Genomic DNA, 27,057 nt, shown 5'->3' with positions numbered 1-27,057 from the left:
TGATCCAGTTCTCTAGTCTCAACTCACTCACTCATTAAATTAGTGAGTCAATCAGTGAAGCAGTGAGTCACTGAACGAGGAATCGGAAGATGTGGAATAAAAAAAAGAGTCTTAAAGAATACTTTTATAATGATTTTATAGTGTATTTTGTCCTTTTTATAGTATTTTTGAGCTTAGCAGATGTGGTCTATCACTTCTGTTGTATGGAAAATAGTTGTGTGAAGAGTCTTCAAAAAATTCTCCTTTGGTAAGTATATAATGAAGTGAAAAGTTTCAGTGGAAAATGGTGTTAACCTGAATTCGCCCTGGCATGAGCTTTCTTCTGGCCATAGCAGCAGCACGGTGAGACTCATACTCTACAAAGGCAAAGCCACGATTCTTCATCTTATCCGCAGCACTCGCGTACACAATCACATCCAGCACCCCCTCTGTCACCTTGGAAACTTCCTCCAGGATCTCTTCACGTTTCTTGGTTTTTGGGATTCCACCAATGAAGAGGCGGCAGTTATCTACACTAGAGCACACACCTAGCAACCTTCCTGGACGAATTTCGAAGTTATTGAGTTCACGAACTGCTCGCTTAGCCTCATGCTTCTGCGTGTACATAACGAATGCGTAACCGCGGTTCTTCCCATCAAAATCCATCATTAGGCGCATCTCATAGATCCGTCCAACAGTCTCAAATACTGGCACCAGCTCGTCCTCGTATACGTCACGTGGGATTTTACCCACAAAGATTTCGCAGCCACGTGGAGGGGAAGGGCTTTGCCAGCCAGGTGGTGGTCCATATTTGCGTTGTCCATTTTCTTGCACCATACCATAGCCTGATCGCTCCATCAGGGCCACAAGGGCAGCTTCATTGGGGGCCCCAGCCACTCCCTCTGGGATGGCGCTGTGATGCTGCGGATGCTCAGAGGAGGCCTTAGAAGAGGAGGAAGGGCTAGGGTTACTCATAGCAACGGCAGAGGCGGAGTCTTCTGCTGTCATTCTGAGATAAGCATCCAATCAGGATTGGAGTCTAAAAAGAGACAAAAAATAATAAATCTATTTCTATAAAGAATACAATTTCAATCATTTCCATCCCAGTTCCTCATATCAACTAGGTAGAGATGTACCAATATTACAATTTTGGCCAATAATTATTATTATCATCTTATGGTTAAGTGGCCAGTATTAAAATTGTCTAAATGAATTAAAAATAAATGACTAAAAAAATAAAATCTATTATTTTGAATGCAACTAGTGAATTTACATTATAATGTTCAGTATGAAAAGCTGACATTAATTTTGAGATTTGCTAAAGATTACAATTAACAGTGTTATTAAGTTGTTTAAGTGTTTTAAAGATTAACTTTAAGTGAGCCTTAGATGATGGTAAAGGTAATCTAAATGCAAAAATGAAGGAAATAAGCAACAATTTAATAGTATTATTTAATATCAAATTTCATCAAGTAACATTGCTGATAAAAATATATAATGTTAGATAGATAGATAGATAGATAGATAGATAGATAGATAGATAAAATTATAAATAATTAAATTATAAGTCCTTTTTCTCTTTAAGACACACACTGACAAAACGTAAATCCTCTTCTACACCTAAAGCAGCCTAATAAACCCCACTAAGCCGTGTCTACATTCTCTAACATGGAAAAAATCTCCAAAATGCTTAAATCCTACAGTCTAGGAATTTCCATAATCAGAACACAGATGCATGGAAGCAAAATCTTTGACAAAGAAATCATGTTTTACATAAAGAAACCATGGTTTTGTAGGGAATTAGTGTGTTTATTAGTAATGTTTTACTAAACATTATACAGTATATACATATATTCACTGTTTTGCAGTTAGTTGGCTCAAGTCAGTAATTTAGCAGTTAGCCGGACCTTGATGCCTGCTTAGAGGGTAAGGTAGTTAGGTTGCTTAGCAATGAAACCATGGTTGCACATGCAGAGCATGCTGACCCACACAGCTTATCCTGGAGCACACAACGTTCACATAACTCACACAGACACGAACAATGCAAGCAAACACAATTAAAAGGACAAAAGTAACAAGGTGTAAAAGTTATTAATTATTAATATACTTCAGGAAAAAGTTCAAACAAATGAACAACTACAACACCCACCGTGCTTAAGTTGGTACCTGGTGTTTTCATGATGAGTTCTAAGAGGCTTGCTGAAGGAGCATGTGACTGTGACAGTGAGGTTGGAATAACAGGCAACTCAGCAGTACTAAACTAAAGCTCTCTTACACACATCCACAAACACTTCCTCATTCACACGCTTACACGCACATATACTGAAAATCAGTACATGTGTGGCTCAAGGCCAAGCTGAAACAGGAAGAAAAGCAGACTGACTAATCAAAAGCCATGAAGACCAGGCAGACGACCAATAAAATATATTTAAATCATCTGTGGATGTAGCATTTCTATATTCACTTATGCAAAAGTTTGGCAAAAACAGCTAATAGAGCCTGAATTTAAAAAAGGTAAATTTTTATAAAAATTAAATAATAGAACAAAAAAAAAAAGTTAAGAATTTGAATAATGGGCATTTATTACTACTACAAAAAATTACTGGTTGTCATATTAAATTGTGCATAGTCTCTTGGTGGAAGTGGGGTCAATGGAAGTGTACTGTACGAATGACAATGAGAGACGATTCAGCAGAATTCTGGAGGAAGGAGAGGTCGCGAGAGAAGAAATTGTGGATCTCTGCCAGAAACTGAACAAGCAAAGAGAGAGAAAAAGCATAAGAAAATAAAAAAAAACTGACTCAGCAAGAGGAGCAAAAATAAGTAGGTGTCATTTTCATGCGATTATGACAAAAAAGCGCGATAAAAACGCAAATAATGCCTCCCATAGAGCTACGTGGGGGCAATACAAAACGTGAGACAAGCTGTAGAAAAAAACGCAAGATCTCAAGACGTGTTTTTAAATGTTTAACTTGACATCGCGTTCAATAAGTAGGCCGTTCTTGCGCAAGACCCAACAAAAGACGCAAACGCAACTGTCTAAAGACGTCAAGTCAGTCTAGCGCATATTCATACTCGTATTCAAAAAGGGAAAATCAGCAAAGCAGAGTACAAAACTGTCTGCCTCTCCAAACACTTTAACCGAGAGCATCCAGCACAGAATGGATGATCTCACACGCGACGCGTTTCTACGCTCAACATCTGGGATTTTACAGAATGCAGGGTTTTGGATTTTTTTCTCGAATGTACTTACCTTAGCTCATGCTACAGCTCGACTGCAAAAGGAGTGATGTGGACTGCTGCAGTGATAGGCCTTTGATATGGTGTTCACGCTTTTTAGCAAAATACTTTTTAGGGTAGGTTTGTTTTAGGCCAGTTTCTGTATACCTTAAAATTATTAGCCATTATAACAACCTCCCTGTGTGTTAATTAATTAATGACTAATTAATCACAATAGGAAGTAATTAATTCTTATAACGTCACAATCTGTGATGGCGAGGAACGATGGAGACGAGGAATAAAGGAATCCATACATCTTTAATCCATGGAACACAGGGTACATCAACACTGGAGACAACAGGAAACACATCAATGTAACGAGTAGAACGACAGAGACAGACTGCACAGACTAGGACTTAAATACAGGGGATGATTGGGGAAACACAAGTGTATGGGATGACTAATCGAATCTAATTAACAAAACGAGGATAGGAACATGACCAAATAAGGGAACAGAAACAGGGGCAAAACATAACACAGACAGTCCATGATCCTGACATTACGCCCCCTCCCGGAAGGTGTGTCCTCGCACCGTAGCAACAACAGAGGGAGGCATGGGGGCGAACTTGGGAGGAGGTTTCGGAGGAGGACAGACACCCGGAAGGGGGCCGGCAGACAGAGACCAGGGAGGTGACGAAGGAGGGAGGAGCCTGGGAGGAGACAGGAGGGGCCCGGAGCAGGAGGAGCCAAGCAGGACCCAGGCCACAGCCATAATGTCAACCCACGGTGGAGCCGACGGAGGGAGGAGTGGCCACCGACTCCAGGGGGCCGACCAACGGTGGCGGAGCAGGTGGTGGAGGAGCCCGAGGCGGAGACGGAGAGCCAACGAGCCAGGGGGATGCCGAGGATCCGGGGGGCCAGGGTGGAGCCGAGGGCTCTGGCGACCAAGGTGGTGGCGGAGATCCGTGGCGGAGCCGGAGCGACTGAGGACCAAGGTGGAGCTGGCGGGAGGAAGGAACCCAATAGAGCCGGTGGGACGGAGCGACGAGGTGCAGCCGGAGGAGCGGAGTCCTGAGGCGATGGCAGGTCGACACCCGACCAAAGCGGAGCCGGAGGGATGAGGGAGCTCGGTGGAGCTGGTGGATCGACGGGTGACGGTGGAGATGAGGGAGCTAGGAGCCGAGGTGGAGCTGCTGGGTCTACGGGCCGAGGCAGAGGCTGGGCCTCAGAGGCTGGAAGCAGAGGTGAGGGATTCTCCAGCCATGGCGACGCTGGAGAATGGCAGACCCGCGGCGCTCGCACCGTATTGATGGTGGGCTGAGGGCGAGCAGAGGGGCTGCCAGACGACAGCGGTGGAGGAGGCAGGAACGGGTGGAAGGGCAGGTATTTGTGTGTCTCCAGGCATTCAGGGCTTAACTTTGGATCGCAAGCCCCCTCTAGGCTGAACACGGGAACAGGATGGCGCTCAGGAGGAGCGAATACTTGAGGGCGCTTACGAGGAGCTGGCACTGGAGGGCGCTTTGGACTGGATTCGGGGACTGGAGCCCTCTCCTCGCCGCGCCATACTCAGCTCACCCTCAGCCGCGGTGCAGGGGGCGGAGCTCCTCTCCGCGCTCATACCGTCCGCAGCGTTCTCCCTCGTGGCAGGCATTGTCACCGGCTCTTGCACCTGGTCTGACGGCTTGGGCTCTACTTCTGGGGCGATCCTCTGCTCAGTCACTCGCCATTGCGCTGGCTCATAGATTGCGGCGGGAATTGGCTCTCCATCATCGGTGGGCTCGGGCTTTAGCTCCGCACAGCGGGGAGATGGTGGGCTGGGCTCTGGGTCCAGAGTGGATCTGGCGAGATCATCCTTGGGAGTGATGGTGAGAGGCGATCCGTTTCTCACCAGAATCCACTCCACAAACACGGTGAAATCCGCTCGAGGACCATCTTCGGACGACGGCGCCCTACACGCGGTGTTTAAACTTGCGTCGTAGAACGTACAGAGCGTGTCATCTGGGTAGCTGGTGGTGTTAGCTAGCAGCTGGAGTATGGTCCTCGAGCGATCGCTCCCCCTGCTCCAGCAGGAGGAGGAGGAATTCCGGGCAGAAGAGGGGATCCATAGGAAGAACACAAAGGAAACAAAAACCACTGAATAAACACGGAAAACAAAAAACGGAGGGGAGACACGGAGGTTACTGTTTTTGGTCGGTTCTTCTGTCACAATCTGTGATGGCGAGGAATGATGGAGATGAGGAATAAACGAAACAGTCTTTAATCCATGGAACACAGGGTACATCAACACTGGAGACAGCAGGAAACACATCAACATAACGAGTAGAACCGACAGAGACAGACTGCACAGACTAAAACTTAAATACAGGGGATGATTGGGGAAACACAGGTGTATGGGATGACTAATCAAAGCTAATTAACAAAACAAGGACAGGAACATGACCAAATAAGGGAACAGAAACAGGCAAAACATAACACAGACAGTCCATGATCCTGACATATAATTAATAAAAATATAATTGTTATAAATTTTATTAATATTAACTGTCAATCATTTTAAGGTAAATCACTGGGGATAACAAAGATTTGAAAAGCATTTTTTAGGCCCTCGTGTGTTTCTGGAAGTGAGATGTTTTGGAAGTTTCCTTGTTCCGTACAGATATAGCCTACAGAAAACAGCAGGAAGTGAAAATCAGTGGCAAGACAGAGAAAATGCACGATCGAGAGGGTGGAAAAAGATTATTCATTTTCCAGCCAACATCAGGTTCCATATCTCATTGTACCTGCCTGGCAATGGTTGACCTTTATAAGTATGTGTGCATGTGTACTTGGTGCAAGGAAACCTGAGGCAGCAGCAGGTGGATGATTAACCAGCACAAATCACTAGCTACACACACACACACACACACACACACACACACAAAGAGTGCAACTCACTTCAACAAAATAGACAAATTCTCACATAAACTATTTTCTGAAAATCTTAAAATATTCTAACATTTTTCAAACAAAATAATGCAAAACACAACATTTTAACGCTTAGCAATAAATATTGCATTTGTTTACATTAGTTAACTACATTTATAAAACATATTACAATCTTAGTTAATGTTAATTTCAACATTTGAGAAATTCAAACTTGTGTTAAATGCCTTATACGAGTTACTACAAAAATATGTTAAATTTACTTGAAGAAAATGTGGAAACCGATTGCAGTTTTTAAGTCTCCATAGATTAAACCCATCTTGAGAATAATAGTATTTGAGATGTATTTAGTATTAAATAACAGTATAACACTGTTTTTAAATTGAATTCATATTTTTACTATTTAACCTTAAATAAGATTATTAAACATCATAAGTAATAATTAAATAAGATAATCGAAACTGCACATGTTAGAATTTTCAGTGTACTAATACATTATTAAAATCAAAAGATGTATCTGTTAATATTATTTAATGGACCTGAGCTAACATTAATTAACAATGAACAGTTATATTTGAATTAACTAGAATTAACAAAGATCAATAAATACTGTAAAGAATGTTCTTGTTGTTATTGTTAATTGCTAATTTGAGAATGAGCCAAAGATATAAAATATAGTTGATTTCATATATTCCATAATGTCTTCCAAGAGTGTGTGTTAATTTGACTCAAGTTATTAAATAAATCTCTTGTTACTAAATAACAAGTGGTAGAAATAAATGAGTTGACTGAGGACCAAGGTGGAGCTGGCGGGAGGAAGGAACCCAATAGAGCCGGTGGGACGGAGCGACGAGGTGCAGCCGGAGGAGCGGAGTCCTGAGGCGATGGCAGGTCGACACCCGACCAAAGCGGAGCCGGAGGGATGAGGGAGCTCGGTGGAGCTGGTGGATCGACGGGTGACGGTGGAGATGAGGGAGCTAGGAGCCGAGGTGGAGCTGCTGGGTCTACGGGCCGAGGCAGAGGCTGGGCCTCAGAGGCTGGAAGCAGAGGTGAGGGATTCTCCAGCCATGGCGACGCTGGAGAATGGCAGACCCGCGGCGCTCGCACCGTATTGATGGTGGGCTGAGGGCGAGCAGAGGGGCTGCCAGACGACAGCGGTGGAGGAGGCAGGAACGGGTGGAAGGGCAGGTATTTGTGTGTCTCCAGGCATTCAGGGCTTAACTTTGGATCGCAAGCCCCCTCTAGGCTGAACACGGGAACAGGATGGCGCTCAGGAGGAGCGAATACTTGAGGGCGCTTACGAGGAGCTGGCACTGGAGGGCGCTTTGGACTGGATTCGGGGACTGGAGCCCTCTCCTCGCCGCGCCATACTCAGCTCACCCTCAGCCGCGGTGCAGGGGGCGGAGCTCCTCTCCGCGCTCATACCGTCCGCAGCGTTCTCCCTCGTGGCAGGCATTGTCACCGGCTCTTGCACCTGGTCTGACGGCTTGGGCTCTACTTCTGGGGCGATCCTCTGCTCAGTCACTCGCCATTGCGCTGGCTCATAGATTGCGGCGGGAATTGGCTCTCCATCATCGGTGGGCTCGGGCTTTAGCTCCGCACAGCGGGGAGATGGTGGGCTGGGCTCTGGGTCCAGAGTGGATCTGGCGAGATCATCCTTGGGAGTGATGGTGAGAGGCGATCCGTTTCTCACCAGAATCCACTCCACAAACACGGTGAAATCCGCTCGAGGACCATCTTCGGACGACGGCGCCCTACACGCGGTGTTTAAACTTGCGTCGTAGAACGTACAGAGCGTGTCATCTGGGTAGCTGGTGGTGTTAGCTAGCAGCTGGAGTATGGTCCTCGAGCGATCGCTCCCCCTGCTCCAGCAGGAGGAGGAGGAATTCCGGGCAGAAGAGGGGATCCATAGGAAGAACACAAAGGAAACAAAAACCACTGAATAAACACGGAAAACAAAAAACGGAGGGGAGACACGGAGGTTACTGTTTTTGGTCGGTTCTTCTGTCACAATCTGTGATGGCGAGGAATGATGGAGATGAGGAATAAACGAAACAGTCTTTAATCCATGGAACACAGGGTACATCAACACTGGAGACAGCAGGAAACACATCAACATAACGAGTAGAACCGACAGAGACAGACTGCACAGACTAAAACTTAAATACAGGGGATGATTGGGGAAACACAGGTGTATGGGATGACTAATCAAAGCTAATTAACAAAACAAGGACAGGAACATGACCAAATAAGGGAACAGAAACAGGCAAAACATAACACAGACAGTCCATGATCCTGACATATAATTAATAAAAATATAATTGTTATAAATTTTATTAATATTAACTGTCAATCATTTTAAGGTAAATCACTGGGGATAACAAAGATTTGAAAAGCATTTTTTAGGCCCTCGTGTGTTTCTGGAAGTGAGATGTTTTGGAAGTTTCCTTGTTCCGTACAGATATAGCCTACAGAAAACAGCAGGAAGTGAAAATCAGTGGCAAGACAGAGAAAATGCACGATCGAGAGGGTGGAAAAAGATTATTAATTTTCCAGCCAACATCAGGTTCCATATCTCATTGTACCTGCCTGGCAATGGTTGACCTTTATAAGTATGTGTGCATGTGTACTTGGTGCAAGGAAACCTGAGGCAGCAGCAGGTGGATGATTAACCAGCACAAATCACTAGCTACACACACACACACACACACACACACACACAAAGAGTGCAACTCACTTCAACAAAATAGACAAATTCTCACATAAACTATTTTCTGAAAATCTTAAAATATTCTAACATTTTTCAAACAAAATAATGCAAAACACAACATTTTAACGCTTAGCAATAAATATTGCATTTGTTTACATTAGTTAACTACATTTATAAAACATATTACAATCTTAGTTAATGTTAATTTCAACATTTGAGAAATTCAAACTTGTGTTAAATGCCTTATACGAGTTACTACAAAAATATGTTAAATTTACTTGAAGAAAATGTGGAAACCGATTGCAGTTTTTAAGTCTCCATAGATTAAACCCATCTTGAGAATAATAGTATTTGAGATGTATTTAGTATTAAATAACAGTATAACACTGTTTTTAAATTGAATTCATATTTTTACTATTTAACCTTAAATAAGATTATTAAACATCATAAGTAATAATTAAATAAGATAATCGAAACTGCACATGTTAGAATTTTCAGTGTACTAATACATTATTAAAATCAAAAGATGTATCTGTTAATATTATTTAATGGACCTGAGCTAACATTAATTAACAATGAACAGTTATATTTGAATTAACTAGAATTAACAAAGATCAATAAATACTGTAAAGAATGTTCTTGTTGTTATTGTTAATTGCTAATTTGAGAATGAGCCAAGGATATAAAATATAGTTGATTTCATATATTCCATAATGTCTTCCAAGAGTGTGTGTTAATTTGACTCAAGTTATTAAATAAATCTCTTGTTACTAAATAACAAGTGGTAGAAATAAATGAGTTTATGAAATGAAGTGTGTTAATGAAGGAGGATCATTCTTGGAAAGTGTGAGGTTTTGTGTGTGCGATCACAATGGTTTTATATTATATAAGATACTGATTGACAGAAGTATCTGATCTTTGACTTCTTTAACACACAGGACAATATTTGACAATCAGCACATATAAACTCACACACACAGGTACACAGGAACACACACAAGGCTTTTGTATCCCGACAGATCAATTATTATCTCTTGGGTGAAACTCCTTCGATCTCAGTAAAAGAAAAGAGTGAAATGTAGAAGGGTAGAACAATACACACACTGGCCTCCCAGAGTGCTGTACTGACAGCAAACACACACACACACATGCTGTACAGAGCAGGGTCACTGTGGCTTGGAAAATGGATCAGCACTGACATTTTGCATGATGGGAAAACGTGTGAAGGAAATAACTTGGAGAAAAACATTCACTGAGATTTTAATCCTTTTTTTCTTACGTGTAATAACCATACATGTGTTTATACTCCAGTTTGAAAAGATTGTAGTATTGCTGTTATGCGGCTATGGTGTGAATTAACAACGAGGTTGTGATTTTGGCCTGGTTGCGAGATACATCCTTAAAAGTGCAAATATACACTCTCTCACAACAGATAATGAAGAGGCATTTCGAGTCAATAACAAATAAGAGTGTCCATGATAAAGAAAAAGGTAAAAAAAAAGTTTGAAACACATTTGCCAAGTTTTGAAAAAGTTTCCATTTTTTAAAGAAAAGTTTCAATTTGATAACCATATTAAAAACGTGTGCAACAATCAAGTGCAAAGTAACATTTTTCTTACACCTTAAATACATGTGAGTGTACACATCTAAATAATGACTTTCTAAAAAGTTTTTAAAAATGTTTTTAAAGTAAAATGTTTCTTTACAAATTCGTAAATGTTTGCACCACATCAAATTTTACAACCTGAACTAAATTTGCTTTATAAAAAAATATCTGCAGTGTTTTTATCTATAATTTAGAAATTATATATAATTTGCTGTTTTATAAAATAAATTGTATAATATATGTAATTTCCTGTTGTATGTTCGCTGCATGTTGGTCACAGCAGACAACTTTGATTTAACAGACAAAAGTTTTTCAAATATTAATAAGCAGTGTAGCAGTTTTTGTAAATACATAATTTCCCCTATGAAATAATAAAAAGTATGCAAAAGTCATTTTTGACTTTATGCCCCCAAAACATCGAATTCTTTTTTAGTTAAGGAGTTAACTAATATATATAATTTTCTGTTTTCTCCATTTTTTTGCATGTTTAAATATTAATAACCAGTGTAGCAGTTTTTGTATATGATTTTAACAAAAGATTTCTTAATGCTATCAGGACAGTTGTTTCACCAGACGTTTTTGACTTTATACCCACAAAAATATCAAAATAATTTTTAGTTAGGGATTAAAAACATGGTTATCATAAAAGATGCATATTTAAGTTACTGCATGCATGCCTTGCATTTTTATGTATTTTTGAATAAATTAATAGATGAGTCAGGTGAGCACATCATGTCATTGACCCATTTGTGTCTGTCTTTCTGTTTATGTGTAGATACTGGGCATCTCTTTAGTCATGTCAAGGACTCTTCAAACGATATACACACTATAGAGCAACCAAGAGAGCGAAGAAAAGCCCTCACATATGCACAAAAGCTCTGCTGGAGTGTCATTAAAGACTCTCAGGGGTAAAAGGTGGCTAAAAGACATGGGTGAGAGAGTGTTTGTGTGTTTTTTACTGTGTCTGAATGTTGGTGTGTCAGCAAGGTTTAGATTAACTCCTTTTACACTCAGCATCCATACAAGGTGACCAGCGCGTTAAGAGTCAAAGTTTGTTGCCATGGCCAACAGATAATCTGGTGAGTTAATGTTTATTGCTGAAGAGACTCTTAAAACCGCTCATTTAAAAAAAATAAAAAAAAACACTCACATGATGAACCGAAAAGTGCAGAACCTTGTGTTCTTCTCAGTGACTAAGCAAAAACTCTATAATGGTGTCCTATAATTATTAAACCTAGTCTCTGACAAACGTTGACCTTTGTGACACTTCATAATCACTGTGCAGATCATTAACATTAAGTCTCTCTAAACGAGGCTCCACAATTCTTTTTAATTTAACACACTCTCTATATTCTATATAGAATTTTTCGGTTTGCCAATGGTCAGTATCTAGAGTTTAGCACAACAGAATGGCAATAGATGCAGATAATATGATTTAATGATAGCGAAAGAAAACAACTACAGAAATTAAATGGATAATTTACACAATATTTACTTAAGGGGAGGCACTGCAGGCAAAAACACTACTTTTTCATGCACCTGTCAAAAGTTTGAGATTTTGGGCTTTTTGGTATTTCATAAAGTGTTTTTTCAGACTAGTGGAGAGAAAACATCCAAAAGACACTGTTAAGTGTTTCTTTTATAGCACTTTATCTATTTGTGTCAATAGATTTAAATTACAATACATTTTTAAAGGCCGTTTTCTCAAAATGAGTTTTTTCTGCTACACTGAGCCATAAATCTCCACTTCAGTAGCACTTACACACACCAAACTTGACATTTTTATTCCTGTCTATATCCTGAAGGTTTTTACAGAGGGATTAGTTCATATATAATTTGCTTGATTATATACAACATTTTAATCCCCCCCAAATTTTGAAAATATAGTGTTTTCTGTCCATTCTAAGCATTTTCTGAATTATGGAGTGACAAAAATGAGATACCCAAAATTCCCTCTGTAAAAACGTTTGACTCTAATATGTCAAAAAATTTAACAAGAATTTTGAAACTGACATCATGCAGTGTTTAGATTTTTGTACTAGAAATGTATGCAAATTAGCGCATATTTCATTAAATAGTGAGTCATTTGCATATCTAAAACTAACATTTTAGAAAACTTCTAATACAAAAATGTTTGCAATTAGCAATGTAATCAATCAGCTGGGTAAGTAAGGCGATAACTATTAGTTATTTTTTTTACTCTATTCACCTGCAGTGTCTCGCCTTAAAGTTCACAAAATTTCATTTTAAACAGATTATCCAGTGAAAAAGCTGCTGGTTGATTTTGAAAGTGACACAAGAGGGAACTACAACTTCTGTTAATCAGCCTAGCAGTTATAGTAATAGGCCAAAGTGGCCAAATGTTGTCCAGCACAAATATGTGAGCATAGACTTACTTTGGCAGATACATTTTATTCTCACTGACTGTTCACTGGAACTTTGTGTAGTGATGTGATCCAAACAGCGAGCTAATGCATCATCTGTTTGTCAACAACAATCGATATGAATACTGAAAGTGACAGAAATCTGAAAATATATGAGTGAATCACTTGAAAGCTGTCAAGAACAAAAATTAGATCTAAAGTTTTCATGACGTAAAAAAATCCTTGTATTCAGTGGTGAAAAAGATCTAAAAAGAATCAGCACTGAGAACGATCAGAGTTACAAGAAAAACTCAGTATTGAAAGGTCTGTATATTGTCCTATAAATATGCTATGTGCATTGCAGCTGGATCACAGGAGATGAATTTGAAATATTACATAAAGAACACATTACGGTTTCTTAAAACAGAACACTGGCGTCAAACAATGTCAGATGTCGGACATGGAGACCATCATACCCACAACACCATTTTCAATTCCTGTAATCCTCAGTTTCAATTCTCTATGAAAACATGCTACAGTAAAACATTTATCCAATCATTCATATAAAACACACACAATGATTTTGTTCTCATGACAAAAACAGGCATTAAATAACTCAAACAATCAGTGTTATTTTAGTATTATTATATACTCTTATAGTATTCATTAATATTTAGAATTTGTTTTTATTCATCATTTTTATTTTGTAATTTTGTGGTTTTTATCTCTATTCAGCTTTAATTTATTTTATTTCAGTTTTAGAAATGTTAGTACTTCTACTTAAACTTTTTATATTTCAATTGGTTACAAAGGCAACATTTCTCATTTTCACTTTTAAAAGTAAAAAAAAAAAGTTTACCTAATATTTATGTTTTATTTTATTTCCGCTTTATATCAATCAGTGAAAACAACGTTTATCAGTTTTATTTTTAGTTAACACTGCTAAACGTATTTGATATCAATTAGTTACTAAGGGTACATTTCTAGTTTTTTTTTTGTTTTTAAGTTTAAAAGTTAAAGTTTAAAGTAAACCTAATATATTTTATTTCAGTTATTTCAGATATTTAAATTTCAATAGTTTTAGTTAACACAGCTAACAATCAATAACAAACAAGGAAAAAGGAAGTAAAAAAAACTAAAAATGATTAAGGTTAAGTGTATACACACACAATCAAACACAATATCACATATTAAGCATTTTTGCATACACACACACACACATATCGAGTGGACAAATCACAAATTAACACATCTTTCCATAACTTAAAGCACTTCAATTCTTTTTACCATAACTACACTGCACACATTAGAGCATTGGGATGAACCACAAATGCTGATGACATCTTGAGGTTTCTTATCTTGCAGTCTGAACTCTTCACTCCTGAAGTTAATCTACTTACTGCAACACAATGTGACGAGGCCTGATCAAACACAATCCGCTGATACAGACACACACAGCTGATGATCTGCTCAAAAAATGCCTCAAATAAGCACATCACTGATGTCTCATCACTTTCACCTGATGATTTTTCGGTGAGAAATCTGCACACGCAGAATCAAGATATCTGCCACTGACTGGAGAAATACAGGAACCTTTCTGATAACAGTAACACGCACAGGTCTGGGCCCACCCTAACAGCAAACATAAGGCTGAAGAAGTCGAGTCCAAAGACCAACAACCAATGCAGCGAACTGTGACGCACAATTACATTTTACTTTATTTTACGCTCACTTGCATAAACACACAATGCTGCTAGTCAAATTACCTAAGATGCTATTTATATTTCAACAGTACATTTATATTTCAAAATCCTTACCATACAGCAAACAAATGTATCGTTTTCATTTTTTAAGTTCCCCTGAAGGTCATAAAAGGTCATTACAACATTGCCATTCAAAAAGAACACACAAGAAAACACCAATCATTTAAATAAAGCCTAAGCCAGAACTAAACAAGCAGAAAAAACACACATACTTCAAAATCCCAGCAGTCACAGTCACACAATGAAGAAACACAGGTTACCTGCCTTTTCAGGTGAATGAATGTGTCCGAGAGGCAGTGTAGCTGGTGTGTGTTTCACTCACAGTCACACACGCACACACACGCACTCAGGCCTTCTGTCTGTCTGGCGTCAGCGGCTAGCCTCTTCTCTCTCTCGGTCTCACACACAGTCTGTGGGGTAGAGAAGCGGAGTGTGTGATTGGAGGTGCAGTTGGTAAAAGAGTGTTTACTCAGTGCATGTGAGGGGTGGGGCAGAGCAAAGGTGCCCCCTCCTACACCTCTCTCCTATATTTCTTTCTTTCTTTCTTCCTTTTCCTTGTCACACCCAAGAACCCTTCTCTCCCATTTTTCTGGGAGCAAACAAGACGTCTGTGCGGGAGCGTGACTGCGTGCGGTGAGCTGTGAATGAGGTTGTCCATTGACTGAGCAAAAATTCATTATAGGTGGCAACTGATTGAAAACTATTCAGTCTAACCTGAAATCAATTTCCTGAATTCCTGCATTCAAAAACATTTCAAGACAGTTTGAAGCTCAGCGGCCCTCATGCGCATTCAAACCTGGAAAGGACTGTGAAATCTTCTCATTCCTGTTCCTAAGAAACAGGTACTTACACGTTACAGTGTGTTTTATGTTGCTTTAGTTACTTTGATAAGGTGGAAATCATTGATTCGCAGAAGGGAGTGCGTGCTGGAGTGAAACCGTATATAGAAACTGAGACAACCAAAACTGGCTATATAAAAAAAAAAAATAAAAAAAAAGTCATGGCCAAAAATATCGGCACCCTTGGTAAATTTGATCAAAGAAGGCTGTGAAAATTAATCTGCACTGTTAATCCTTTTGATCTTTTATTTAAAAAATTCACAAAAATCTAACCTTTCATTGGATAATAAGAATTTAAAATGGTGGGAAATCTCATTATGAAATAAATGTTTTTCTCTAATACACATTGCCCATAATTAACGGCACCCTTTTATTCAATACTTTTTGAAACCTCCATTTGCCAGTTTAACAGCTCAAAATTTTCTCCTATAATGCCTGATGAGTTTAGAGAACACCTGACAAGAGATCAGAGACCCTTCCTTCATCCAGAATCTCTCCAGACCCTTCAGATTCCCAGCTGCTTGCTGGTGCTGCTTCTCTTCAGTTCACCACACTCATTTTCTATAGGGTTCAGGTCAGAGGACTGGAATGGCCATAGCAGAAGCTTGGTTTTGTGCTCAGTGACCCATTTTTGTGTTGTTTTTGAGGTTTGTGTTTGGATTATTGTACGGTTGGAAGATCCAAACATGGCCCATTATAAGATTTCTAACAGAGTCGGTCACTTTTTGATTTTTTATCTGTTGGTATTTGATAGAATCCATGATGCCATGTGTCTAAACAAGATGTCCAGGACCTCCAGCAGAAATATAGGCCCACAACATCAAAAATACAGCAGTATATTTCATTCTACACATGGGGTACTTTTTATCCCTGTGTGCACCAAACCCATCTTGAGTGGTTGCTGCTAAAAAGCTATTTTTTTAGTTTCATCTGAACATAGAAGCCAGTCCCATTTGAAGTTCCAGTGGTGTCTGATAACTGAATATGCTGGAGTTTGTTTGAATTTTTCTTGAAACCCTCCCAAACAACATGTGGTGATGTAGGTGCTGTTTGACAATTTTTTAAAAGGTTTTCTGACCCCGAGACTCAACTATTTTCTGCAATTCTCCAGCTGTGGTCCTTGGAGAGTCTTTAGCCACTCAAACTCTCCTTCTCACCGTGCATTAGGACGATATAGACACACGTCCTCTTCCAGGCAGTTTCGTAACATTTTATGTTGATTGGAAATTCTTAATTATTGCCCTGATGGTGGAAATGGGAATTTTCACTGCTCTGGCTCTTTTCTTAAAGCCACTTCACTAATTTGTAAAGCTCAATTATCTTCTGCTGCACATCAGAAATATATTCTTTGGTTTTTCTCATTGTGATGGATGATTAAGGGGATTTGGGCTTTGTTTTCCCTCCTATTTATATTTCTGTGAAACAGGAAGCCATGGCTGGATAATTTCAAATGTGTGATTGTACACTGCCATTCAAAAGTTTGGGGACTGTAAGTTTGTTTGTTTATTTATTTATTTTTGAAAGAAATTAAAACTTTTATTCAACATGGATACATTAAACTGATTTAAAAAGACATTTATAATGTCATTTCTGTTTCAAATTAATGCTGCGCTCTGTATTCATCAAAGAACCCTGAAAAAAGGGAATCAAGGTTTCCATTGAAATATTAAGCAGCACAACTTTTCAGCTGATTTCAACTTTAATAATAATAAAGTGCATTTCTTGAGCACTAAATCAGATTTCCGAAGGACCATGTGACCCGGACAGTATTACTGTATTTTTGGGACAGAAAAAAACCCTCACTAACCCTTTTAAATTATGCTAAAAAGCAACACTTTCCTTTATAGCCCACATATTGGTTTGAAAACAAAGTTCATGGACATGTTATTTATCAACTACCCGATTGTATTTTTCTGCAGAGTCAGCAAGATGTCATATGATAATGGTCACTTGTTACACATTTAGCTGTAACTACTAAACATGGAGGTGGAATGAGGGAGGGCAATGAGGGAAGAGCGACGGGGGACGTGCATAAACAGGAAATGATGGTGTGCTTAAGAGGCAAAACAATATTTGTTTGAAGCGGTTGGCTGATCAGAAGAATCCTTAGTAGCCACACAAAATAAACAAACACTCTCACGCACACACACACACACGCAAAGGGGTGGCAAACCAGTTGGATGGATCCCTCAACTGTCTACAACAGTCTGTGCTCACAATGCTAGTGTACACATATTAATTCACAAGGAAACATTTCCGAAGTTTATCCCCACTCGCTGAAAATACAACCTTGAGATGTAAAATAGCACCATCAGATATTATCTTTTAATTCATTAGCAACATTATAAAACCTGGGCACATGATGCATTGTGGGTAGGCCATAAAGCAGGGTGAGGCTGTGTAGAGTCAACATACTTTGAGAGGGTGCAAAGTCTGCATTTATAACCTTATCAGTGCCCACTCTACACATCTAATTTTCTACTTTATCGAGTTCAAGTTCTTCTTCTGTGCTTCCTCAAGATGGAGTGAGTTTGTTACAGAAAAAGAGGGATAAAGTATTAGATAAACATGAATGAAACTTATTAAATATATCCTCAAGGGACAGTTGGTAGAAGACGTGTGTGTGTGTGTTGGGGGGGGGGGGAAAAATGTGTTTTAGTGTGTTTTAGTTTTGCACATATTGCGTCACACATTGCTGGTAAAGGTAACTGGAAAATCAGGTTTAACTCAAACTTCAGCAATGTACGAATATATGAATAGAATAAAGACACACACGGACACGCAAACAGACATGCGCTCTGACTTTCTATGCTAGTAATACATCTGACCTACAGTAGATCTCTTAGTCAAGGTCATATGATGGTGACTGCGTTGGTGGCTCAACTGCTTAAGAGCTTTAAATAACTCCAGACACGGAAGAGCCATATCGAAGTGTAATACATAGGGTGATTTTAAAACAATGAGATTTCAAGTGCAGTGAAGTCTTATTGGTCCAAAATCTTAGCATAGTACTTTGATATTGGACCAATAGATGATCTAAACATTATAGATTTGAAGAACACAAATAAAATATTTCAAAGCTCCAATTCGGAAGTATTATAGCAAGTGTCGAGGGGTAACACATTACAAGTAACACAGGTTATATAATCAGATTACTTTTTTCAAGTAACTAGTAAAATAACGCATTACTTTCAAATTTACAACAAAATATCTGAGGTACTTTTTCAAATAAGCAATGCAAGTTACTTGGTTTTCTCATTTATTCACTGACAGCTCTCCTGTCCCCGTGTTGGGAGAAACTGGGAGTGAGGTGCAGAGGCTGAGGCACTTCCTTCAGCCTGAGGCTTATTAATTTAACTTTTGGTATGAGAGTTGCCAAAATTTACGCCAACTTAGTTGTTTTTTTTTAATTAAAAACAACTAAGCAAACCCAGCCCAGGTGACAAAAAGTAACGCAAAAGTAATATAATGCATTACTTTTTTAAGTAACATTTTTAGTTATTAAGTTATTATTTAGTATTATTATTTTAAGTAACACAATTAGTTATTTTTCAATGGAGTAACACAATATTGTAACACATTACTTTTAAAAGTAACTTTCCCCAACACTGATTATGGCATTAAGCGGAGAAGATTATATATTTCCACCATCTGAAATAACTGTACAGTTGCAGTTTGTATTTTGTTTTAAAAAAACAAAAGAACAGAAGCCCTAGGAATATCATGCTGAACTCATTTGTTCCAATGACTGAGACACTTCACATTCTGTTCAGGTAGAGGATACTCTGATTTTTTTTACTCTGGGATCACTCTGCACTCAAAACATATAAGACTTTCATGTTTGAAACACAAAACCAATATTATGAAACCTGTGAGATTTCTGTCCCTCCATTTAAAGTCCATTCTACCAAAATTTGACTCTTCAAAAAATTTATAGATATCCATGTATAATCCATATGAATCAAGTGGCTTAATCCAAGTCTTCAAAAGATATGATGAACAGATATAATATAGGCATTTATTTACATATAAACATTAATCAGTACATAAAGAACACATCAAACATGAGAAACAGAAGTTAAACTATAATCACAACAAACCTTCACATCAAGCAAGCACGTTTGAGCTTCCGTTGATGTACTCTATGTGTTGATCAATGTTAATATGTGAATAAAAACCTAAATTAAACCTGTTAATCATATAGTGCAATCATGTGTCTTCAGAAGACTTGGATTAAAACATGATTTATATGGATTACATTTACAATACATTTATGAACATTAGCATCAAAGTTTAGGCGTAAAGGACTTTCAATGAAGGGGCTGAAATCTCCCAGGTTTCATTGAAATATCCTTATTTGAGTTTCAAAGTTGAATTAAAGTCTTATGGGCTTGGAAATATATGAAAGTGTGTAAATAATGACAGAATTTTCTATTTCTTTAACTGCAGTCTTTGTTACAAATACTGCCTCAGATCGCCAACTCTAAAAATGAATGACTTCTGGCCAAGTACCACTGCATATTGATTACAAAATCACACAAAACTAAAACAAAATTTTTAAGAGGTTAACACTTTATGTAAATCAATGATGCAATGTATTTTTTAACATTAAGAGAAAAGTGGTTGATTTTTGTACTATGTTTTTCTGGTTGAAAAATCAATGTTGAAGATCAACTGGAAGGACAGGGTGTACTTGGAAACAAGTGTCTGAGTCTTCAGTATCAGTGCAAGAAGGATGAGATGTTTTAAATAGTTACATTTAAAAGAAGACAAACTGCAAGGGATTATTGCGTTCTCTTACCCCCTTCATTCCACACATAAACACACTATAGCAGATGTACATACTATATAACAATATTCACACACCAGTCCAGATTTTGTCCTGTTTGTTGGGTTCTATGAACGAGGCCTATTATTACTCACTACAACAAAGAAAAGAAGAAAGGGGAGAGAGAGAAGAGTGTAATGAAGCGGCATAAAAGCATTAGCAAGACAGAGAGAAATTGAGCGACTTGATTCAGACATGCAGAAATTGTGTCACTAAGGAGACTAGTGTGTGTGTGTGTGTGTGTGGCACACGGTGGGATATCCCAAATTAAGCCTTTGGTCTAAAAGAGCTCCACCCCTCAGAAGTCACTATTAATCAAAGTACCTGGAGGAGAACCATGCTGAACACACACACACACATACGGCTCTTCTAGTCTGTCTATAGAGACAGTGTAAGAATGCATTCATTGTGAAGTGCAGGTATTTGATGTGTGTTAGGGAGAGAGATGGGACGAAAAGCAGAAGGGAGAGAGAGGAGATCCTGTTTCACTCACACACACACATACACTTGCGCAGATGTCTGTCAGGGTTAAAGTCATGCTGAGGAGGTCACATGATCAGTCATATGACTTTAAGAACACTGAAAAGAGAGGTGACCTGTCTTGCTCTCTCTCTGTTTCCTTCTTTATATCTAATAGTATGTCTACAAGAAGTCAAGGAAGGCTGACTGAAGTGCTGAAGGGGGATGAATAAGAAATGTGTGTTTCCCACAAAGAGGAAATAAAACTACTGAGTCAATAAATGATGTAGAATTGAGAAATGTCGCTAAACCTTACAATTATATTCAATTCAGAGTTTGTGGGCTTCGAGATTTTTTAAAGAAATAAATACATTTAGAGAATAGAACTTAATGATATAGCAAAGAAAAAAAGACCCTGACATTAAGGGATGATATTTCTATAACTATAAAAAGGCCATCGTTCATTCAATTTTGCATTTTTATAATAAAATCGTTAATTTTCTGTCATTAAATGGAAGGAAGAATTTCAATATTTATGCACCAATATAACAATAAACAGTAACAAAAAGCTATATTTATGAACTTTTGAATATTACGTTAAAATATCTGCATGATTATGGCAAACATTATTTGCATGAATATTTGAATGTTACATTAAAATATTTCATGAAAATGCTATATAGAGACTTTTTTTTAAAAATAATGACACATCATAACATTAAGTCAGAATTGTGAATCAATTTTTTTGAAAGACTATTTGAAATGATTAGCAAATTATTTGCTCCTGTCTTAATGCTCATATCCACCAAATGTTCAAAATTGTGAATCAATTAATTAATTATATTAGCAATTCTAACAGCATTTCTGCTTCTGAAGTTTAAACCAGAAATACAAGCAAGGCATCTCTTTCTCAAAGTTTACACTAACAATTCACAAGACAAAAATGATTATGTCTTTAGGAAATTTAACGGCCAAATAAAATTAAAATTAAAATCATTTCAATATTTAATGAAAGTGAAATGCATATAAATTCCAAAAACACACATGCACCTGAATATGCTGCTTTCTGAGAATCAGATAAGCAGCTGAATGTAGGCAGAGAGAACTGGTTTAAGTCAGAACCACAGCCAATCAGATTTCCAACACACACACACACAAGTGGGCCCCTAAAGGTCTGTCACCAAATAAACATGCCTACACATTTAACAGATGCGGTATTTAGAGTAACAACAGAGAGTCACATGACCACTGAGACACGCACACACAGAGACAGGTTGTCTTTTCATTGTACTTCACCTCAGTGTTAATTCTTCTCAAGTTCTTCATTTAATTTCTTTTAAACTACAACCCCCACAATGCAAAGTCAGTGTGTCGGCTCTCAAGACCCCTGATCTCTTTACCACCTACGTGAAATAACCCATTCATAGGCACTCACAAACACACATACATTTACCTAGGGGACTTTCATGATTTTTGTATAAACATATTATAATTACTACTGCTACTGACTTCTACAACTAAAATAAAATGTTTTGTAATTTTAGAAGAAGAAAAAAACATTGTTTATGAATCATGTTTTTCCAATTGAAAAAGTCCATAGTTCTCCCCCAAAGGGAGGTTTTATACAATTTAGCTCACTTCTGTAGACAAAATTATACCTCAAGTACAGCTAAGTAAACACACCCACCCACACACACATTTACCTAGTTATCTAGCTATTCTTCTTACATAAAGTTAATTATAATAGCAACAAACTAGCCCTAACCCTAAAAGATACATTTGTTTATGACATACAGTATATGAGTCATTTTTACCTTTTGAATATTCCTAAAGTGAGGTTTTCATCAGATGTAGCTGCTTTTTGGAGACAACTTAACATCATATTAAAGTTGTCGCTGAAGCACTTCCCTATTACATGTATTAAGACTTAACTTCCATACATTGTTGGTAGAAAAACAAGATTCTACGGCTCTAGAAACAATTATTTGCTTATGAAATGGTGATTAATCTGTAAAGTGAAGTGTGTCTTGTCCGTTCATGTTGTGCCATTCCCCTCTGAAAAAAAGTACACGTCTACACTCATTACACTAAGCATGCAAGGCTGGAATGGGCCTTCAAATGTTTTTGATTCGTTGTTTTTTCTTTTAGATTGAGCCATCTCATTGTCAGAAACCTGATTCTCTCACACACACTAAATTATAGCACACCCCCTGAGTGCAGTTACACAACACACATACACACACAAAAGACCCGCAGAGCAACTTTCAACACAGTTTTCGCAACACATGGACATTCTAACCTTACAACTGTAAGATGGAAAAAAGAAAGAAAAAGGGAGGGAGGGAAAGAGAGATGTCAATTTAACTCTAAGAAAATAAATAAGGTCAGAGGGGAGAATGTGATCGCTGGACCATCTGTGAGAAGATGACACACAGAGAACAAGGAAGGAAAACTGACAGAACATGAGACCGTGAAGGAGAGGATCACAAAAAGACGTGCCTGAGAATGTAGGAACTTACCTGCGCTTTTAGTAGCTGTCAAAGAGAGTCTATGTGTTGCATTAATCAAAGGCACAGCAGATCAGCCACATTCATCTCTGTTTCTCTGTATTTCACCCGTTATTGTGTCTGTTCTCACAGGTCTTGACAGTCCAGAGTGAGAAGTTTCTCTTCTTTTTCTCTTTTGGTTTCTATCTCCAAACTGTTTCACTTCCCCGTCCCTGCTGTTCGTTCCCCTGCTTGTCTCCTTCACTGGCAAGGAGGAGGAGGAGGGAGGGAAAACGAGGGAGACCGGGCGGAGAAAGAAAGAGAGAGAGAGAGAGAGAAAGAGAGAGAGTAATTAGCGCTAGTCTCTGTACCTGCCTCTCACTGACATAATCTTCACATTCCTCTGCTGTGAGGAAGAAAAAAATCTGTAGGAATACTGAACCAGTCTGTAATGCCAAAGGTCAAAGACAAACTTTTCACAAAACTATATATATATATATATATATATATATATATATATATATATATATATATACACAAATATATATATATATATATATATATATATATATATATATATATATAAGGAACATGCAATCTTTAGAAACTGATAAAAAGAAATAGAGTGTGTGTGTATGTGTCAGTCTGTGTCTACAGGAGTTAGTACCAGGAAATGTTTCGTCTCACATCTTTCTCACCGAGCTGGTCCAAACAACCTGTTCCTTTCTCTCTCTCTGTGTGTGTGTGTGTGTGCGCCTCAGAAACTCACCAAACCAGAATGCTTCCAGCCTCTCGGATTGGAAACGCTATCCTCCCTCAACCTGGAGACAGGCCAGAGCAGCATTCCACACACACACACACCTTATACACATATCAGAGCTCACCATCCCATTTGGTTTCTCTGATTTACGCAAAAAAGGCATCAAAGTGACACAAAGATGAACACACACAGTTTCTCATAGACCTCTGGGAATGTTTGAATGAAATTGGAAAAAAAATTAAAAAATAAATAAATCTCCAAAATAACAATTTCACCCAGTTCATTGACCTCTAGCTTGTGTGTTTCGAATTAAATTAATTAATGAAATGTGGTCATACAGAAGCAACAACTGTTATGTTTATATTAAAAAAAGAACTGTCATGTCTGCAAAATAAACAATACATTTATCAATAAATAACACTTGTCAAAAAAATTTTATTACATTCTTCTATCTCATCATAAACTTGCAACACTTTATTTTAATGTGACAGTTACTTGTTACATGTACTTACTACAGTAATAACAGTAAATTATGCATAATTAAAACCGACTAACGTAAAACCAAACAATAAACTTAACCATATAATATAATAAGTACATGCAGTTCATTAATATTACTCAGTATTTATTTGTTTAATTACACTGTAACCACATAAAATAAAATGTAACCAACTCAAAAAAAAAAAGATATTTGATTTTTTTTCCATACAATGAAAACATCGGTTTTAAACTTGTGAAACATGGAAACATTCTTCAAAATATCTTCCACAGAGTAAAGTTAGTCATACACTGTAATTACTGTTTTACTCAGTATTTATTTGTTTAATTACACTGTAACCACATAAAATAAAATGTAACCAACTCAAAAAAAAAAAAGATATTTGATTTTTTTTCCATACAATGAAAACATCGGTTTTAAACTTGTGAAACATGGAAACATTCTTCAAAATATCTTCCACAGAGTAAAGTTAGTCATACACTGTAATTACTGTAGCAATATAACAAAGAGTGAAAAATTTAAGGGGGTCTGAATACTTTCCGTACCCACTGTAAATATATACAGTATATACATAACATTTTTTAAGTTGAAGTAAATTTAAATAAATAAATACATACATACATATTGGAGTACATTTGAACAAGAAAATACTATTTTAGTCTCTCTACAAAATATCATGTTCACTGTTCAGTTCAAAGTGTTGCCTTAATTATTTGTGAAATTTACTAGCAATTACTTTTTTTCAGTGTACAGGATTGCAACTACATGAGAATTTTCTTCTTTTGGGTGAACTAGCACTTTAATATCATTCACTAATATGTGCCATTGTTTTCCCAGGCAAACAAACAGTTCATCTAACTAGTCACTGATTAGAATGGTTCACTAAACCATTGATTTCTTGACTTGGCTGGAAATAAAAAATAAATGAACCAACCCCCATGTGTGAAATACAAGTCTCTGAGAAGAGTTCTATTTATTCTCACACACAGAAACGCCTTTCATACAATCAATGCATTCAACACACCTTCTTCTCTCTCAATAGACAGACAATGCAGAGAGAAAACAAGAGACAGAGAGAGAGATCGGAAGCACTTCCTCAATGTTGGATATGACAAAAGCTTGCAGGTGAATTTCACATAGGCAAAAGCAGTAGGAGTGGACAAAATTACATTCCTCATCTTTGGTTGCAGAGTCACTGGGCACTACAGTGACACAGCAAAATGAACACGAAATAGACCAGGAACTTTATTTTATTTCATTTGATTGTATCATCACTTTAAGGCAGAAACGAGCTTCCATACATCCTAGTCAATGACACATTTTAATCTAGTATTGGACTTTAACATGAATGTAAAGTTGAAGCTGCATTACAAAAACGAATAAATGCAATCAAACGGTTATCTGAAGGGGGATGTGTACAGGCGTGACGCAACTGAGCCAAACTGATAAGTTAGATATACGTTGCCAATCCTAGAAATTCATAGAACAATTTCTGAAGAGAACGACAGGTGGAGAGAAAAATAAATGAAACATTTAAAGGAAAAGGAGAGAGAGAACATGTGGTAGGGTCAGTATGTTTTAATGAGCAGTTTTGTTCTGTTACTGGGTGGATTTAAGACTCTGGCCATTAGAATGTTAATCTGTTTAAAGCCAATCACACTCCTGCCCGAAGAGGGGGAGTACAATCACACACTTTCTCCCACACACACACACACACACACATTCATTAACATTCAGCCCAAAAACATACACACAATAGGTCATTTGCAGACCCAAAACATACATACACCACCCCCTCAACCCAAAACACATACACACACCCAGAAGAAATATTTATTGCTTCTAGCCAATGGAATTTTCATTTAAGTTGAATTTACTCTACAGTTCAAAAGTTTTGGGTCTGTAAGCGTTTTTAATGGGTTTGAAAGAAGTCTCTTGCTCATCAAGGCTGCATTTATGTCAACAAAAATACAGTGCAAACAGTTCAATAGTAAAATGTCATTACAACAGTTTTCTGTTCATACACTGTATTTTAAATTGCAATTTAATTCCTGTAATGGCAAAGCTTAATTCTGAGCAACCATTACTCCAATATACTGATTTGGTGTTCGTGAAACATTTGTTTATCACAACTGAAAAAGGCCATTATTGTTTAAAAAATATGAACACTATTATAATTTTTTTTCAGGATACTCTGATGAACAAACCATCTTAAAAACAGCATTTATTTTTCATTATTTTAAAATGTAACATTACAAATGTCTTTACTGTCACTTTTGATTAACTTACTGCATCCTTGATAGATAAAAGTATTAATTTCTTTCAAATAAAATAAATTTGAAAGGTAGGAAAAACTCCTAAAGTTCCTTTGAATGAAAATTAAAAGAGACAGTTGTGAAATAATAATTTTGTATTTATTTATTTATCATACTGGAAGATTATACTGGACTTTTGATTGAAGGAATTGTTATCTTGGCACAACTAAGCAAATTCATGAGTTATGTGAAATTCCTAGGGTATTTTTCTCCATATGAAAAAATAATAAAAAATAGTCTCCATTTTCTTCCTACTTAATATCATTGCTGTTTAGAAAAAACAACAACTGATATATATATATATATATA

At 37.6% G+C, this 27,057-nt stretch overlaps 2 protein-coding genes across 2 annotated transcripts in view; one reads left to right on the top strand and one right to left on the bottom strand.

The window, feature by feature from the left end:
• Positions 1–9,325, top strand: part of LOC107551586 (5,6-dihydroxyindole-2-carboxylic acid oxidase-like) — a 29,915-nt gene extending 20,590 nt beyond the window's left edge. The window contains exon 10 of the mRNA XM_016233246.1: positions 9,313–9,325. The gene's annotated coding sequence lies outside the window, so the exon portion shown is untranslated. The remainder of the gene's footprint in view (positions 1–9,312) is intronic.
• Positions 1–23,290, bottom strand: part of LOC107551588 (RNA-binding protein 47) — a 30,920-nt gene extending 7,630 nt beyond the window's left edge. Inside the window, exons 1-3 of the mRNA XM_016233252.1 lie at positions 23,208–23,290; positions 14,827–14,972; positions 295–1,018 (exon numbers count right to left, since the gene is read on the bottom strand). Of these exons, the coding sequence (XP_016088738.1) occupies positions 295–987 (693 nt within the window). The 5' untranslated portion in view covers positions 988–1,018; positions 14,827–14,972; positions 23,208–23,290. The remainder of the gene's footprint in view (positions 1–294; positions 1,019–14,826; positions 14,973–23,207) is intronic.
• Positions 23,291–27,057: the final 3,767 nt, after the last annotated feature.

Source organism: Sinocyclocheilus grahami, unplaced genomic scaffold (genome assembly GCF_001515645.1).
Source record: "Sinocyclocheilus grahami isolate Dianchi unplaced genomic scaffold, SAMN03320097.WGS_v1.1 scaffold427.1, whole genome shotgun sequence".
Lineage (NCBI taxonomy): Eukaryota > Metazoa > Chordata > Actinopteri > Cypriniformes > Cyprinidae > Sinocyclocheilus > Sinocyclocheilus grahami.
The sequence above is the reverse complement of the archived record's forward strand: the minus strand, read 5'-3'. Positions and strand labels throughout refer to the sequence as shown.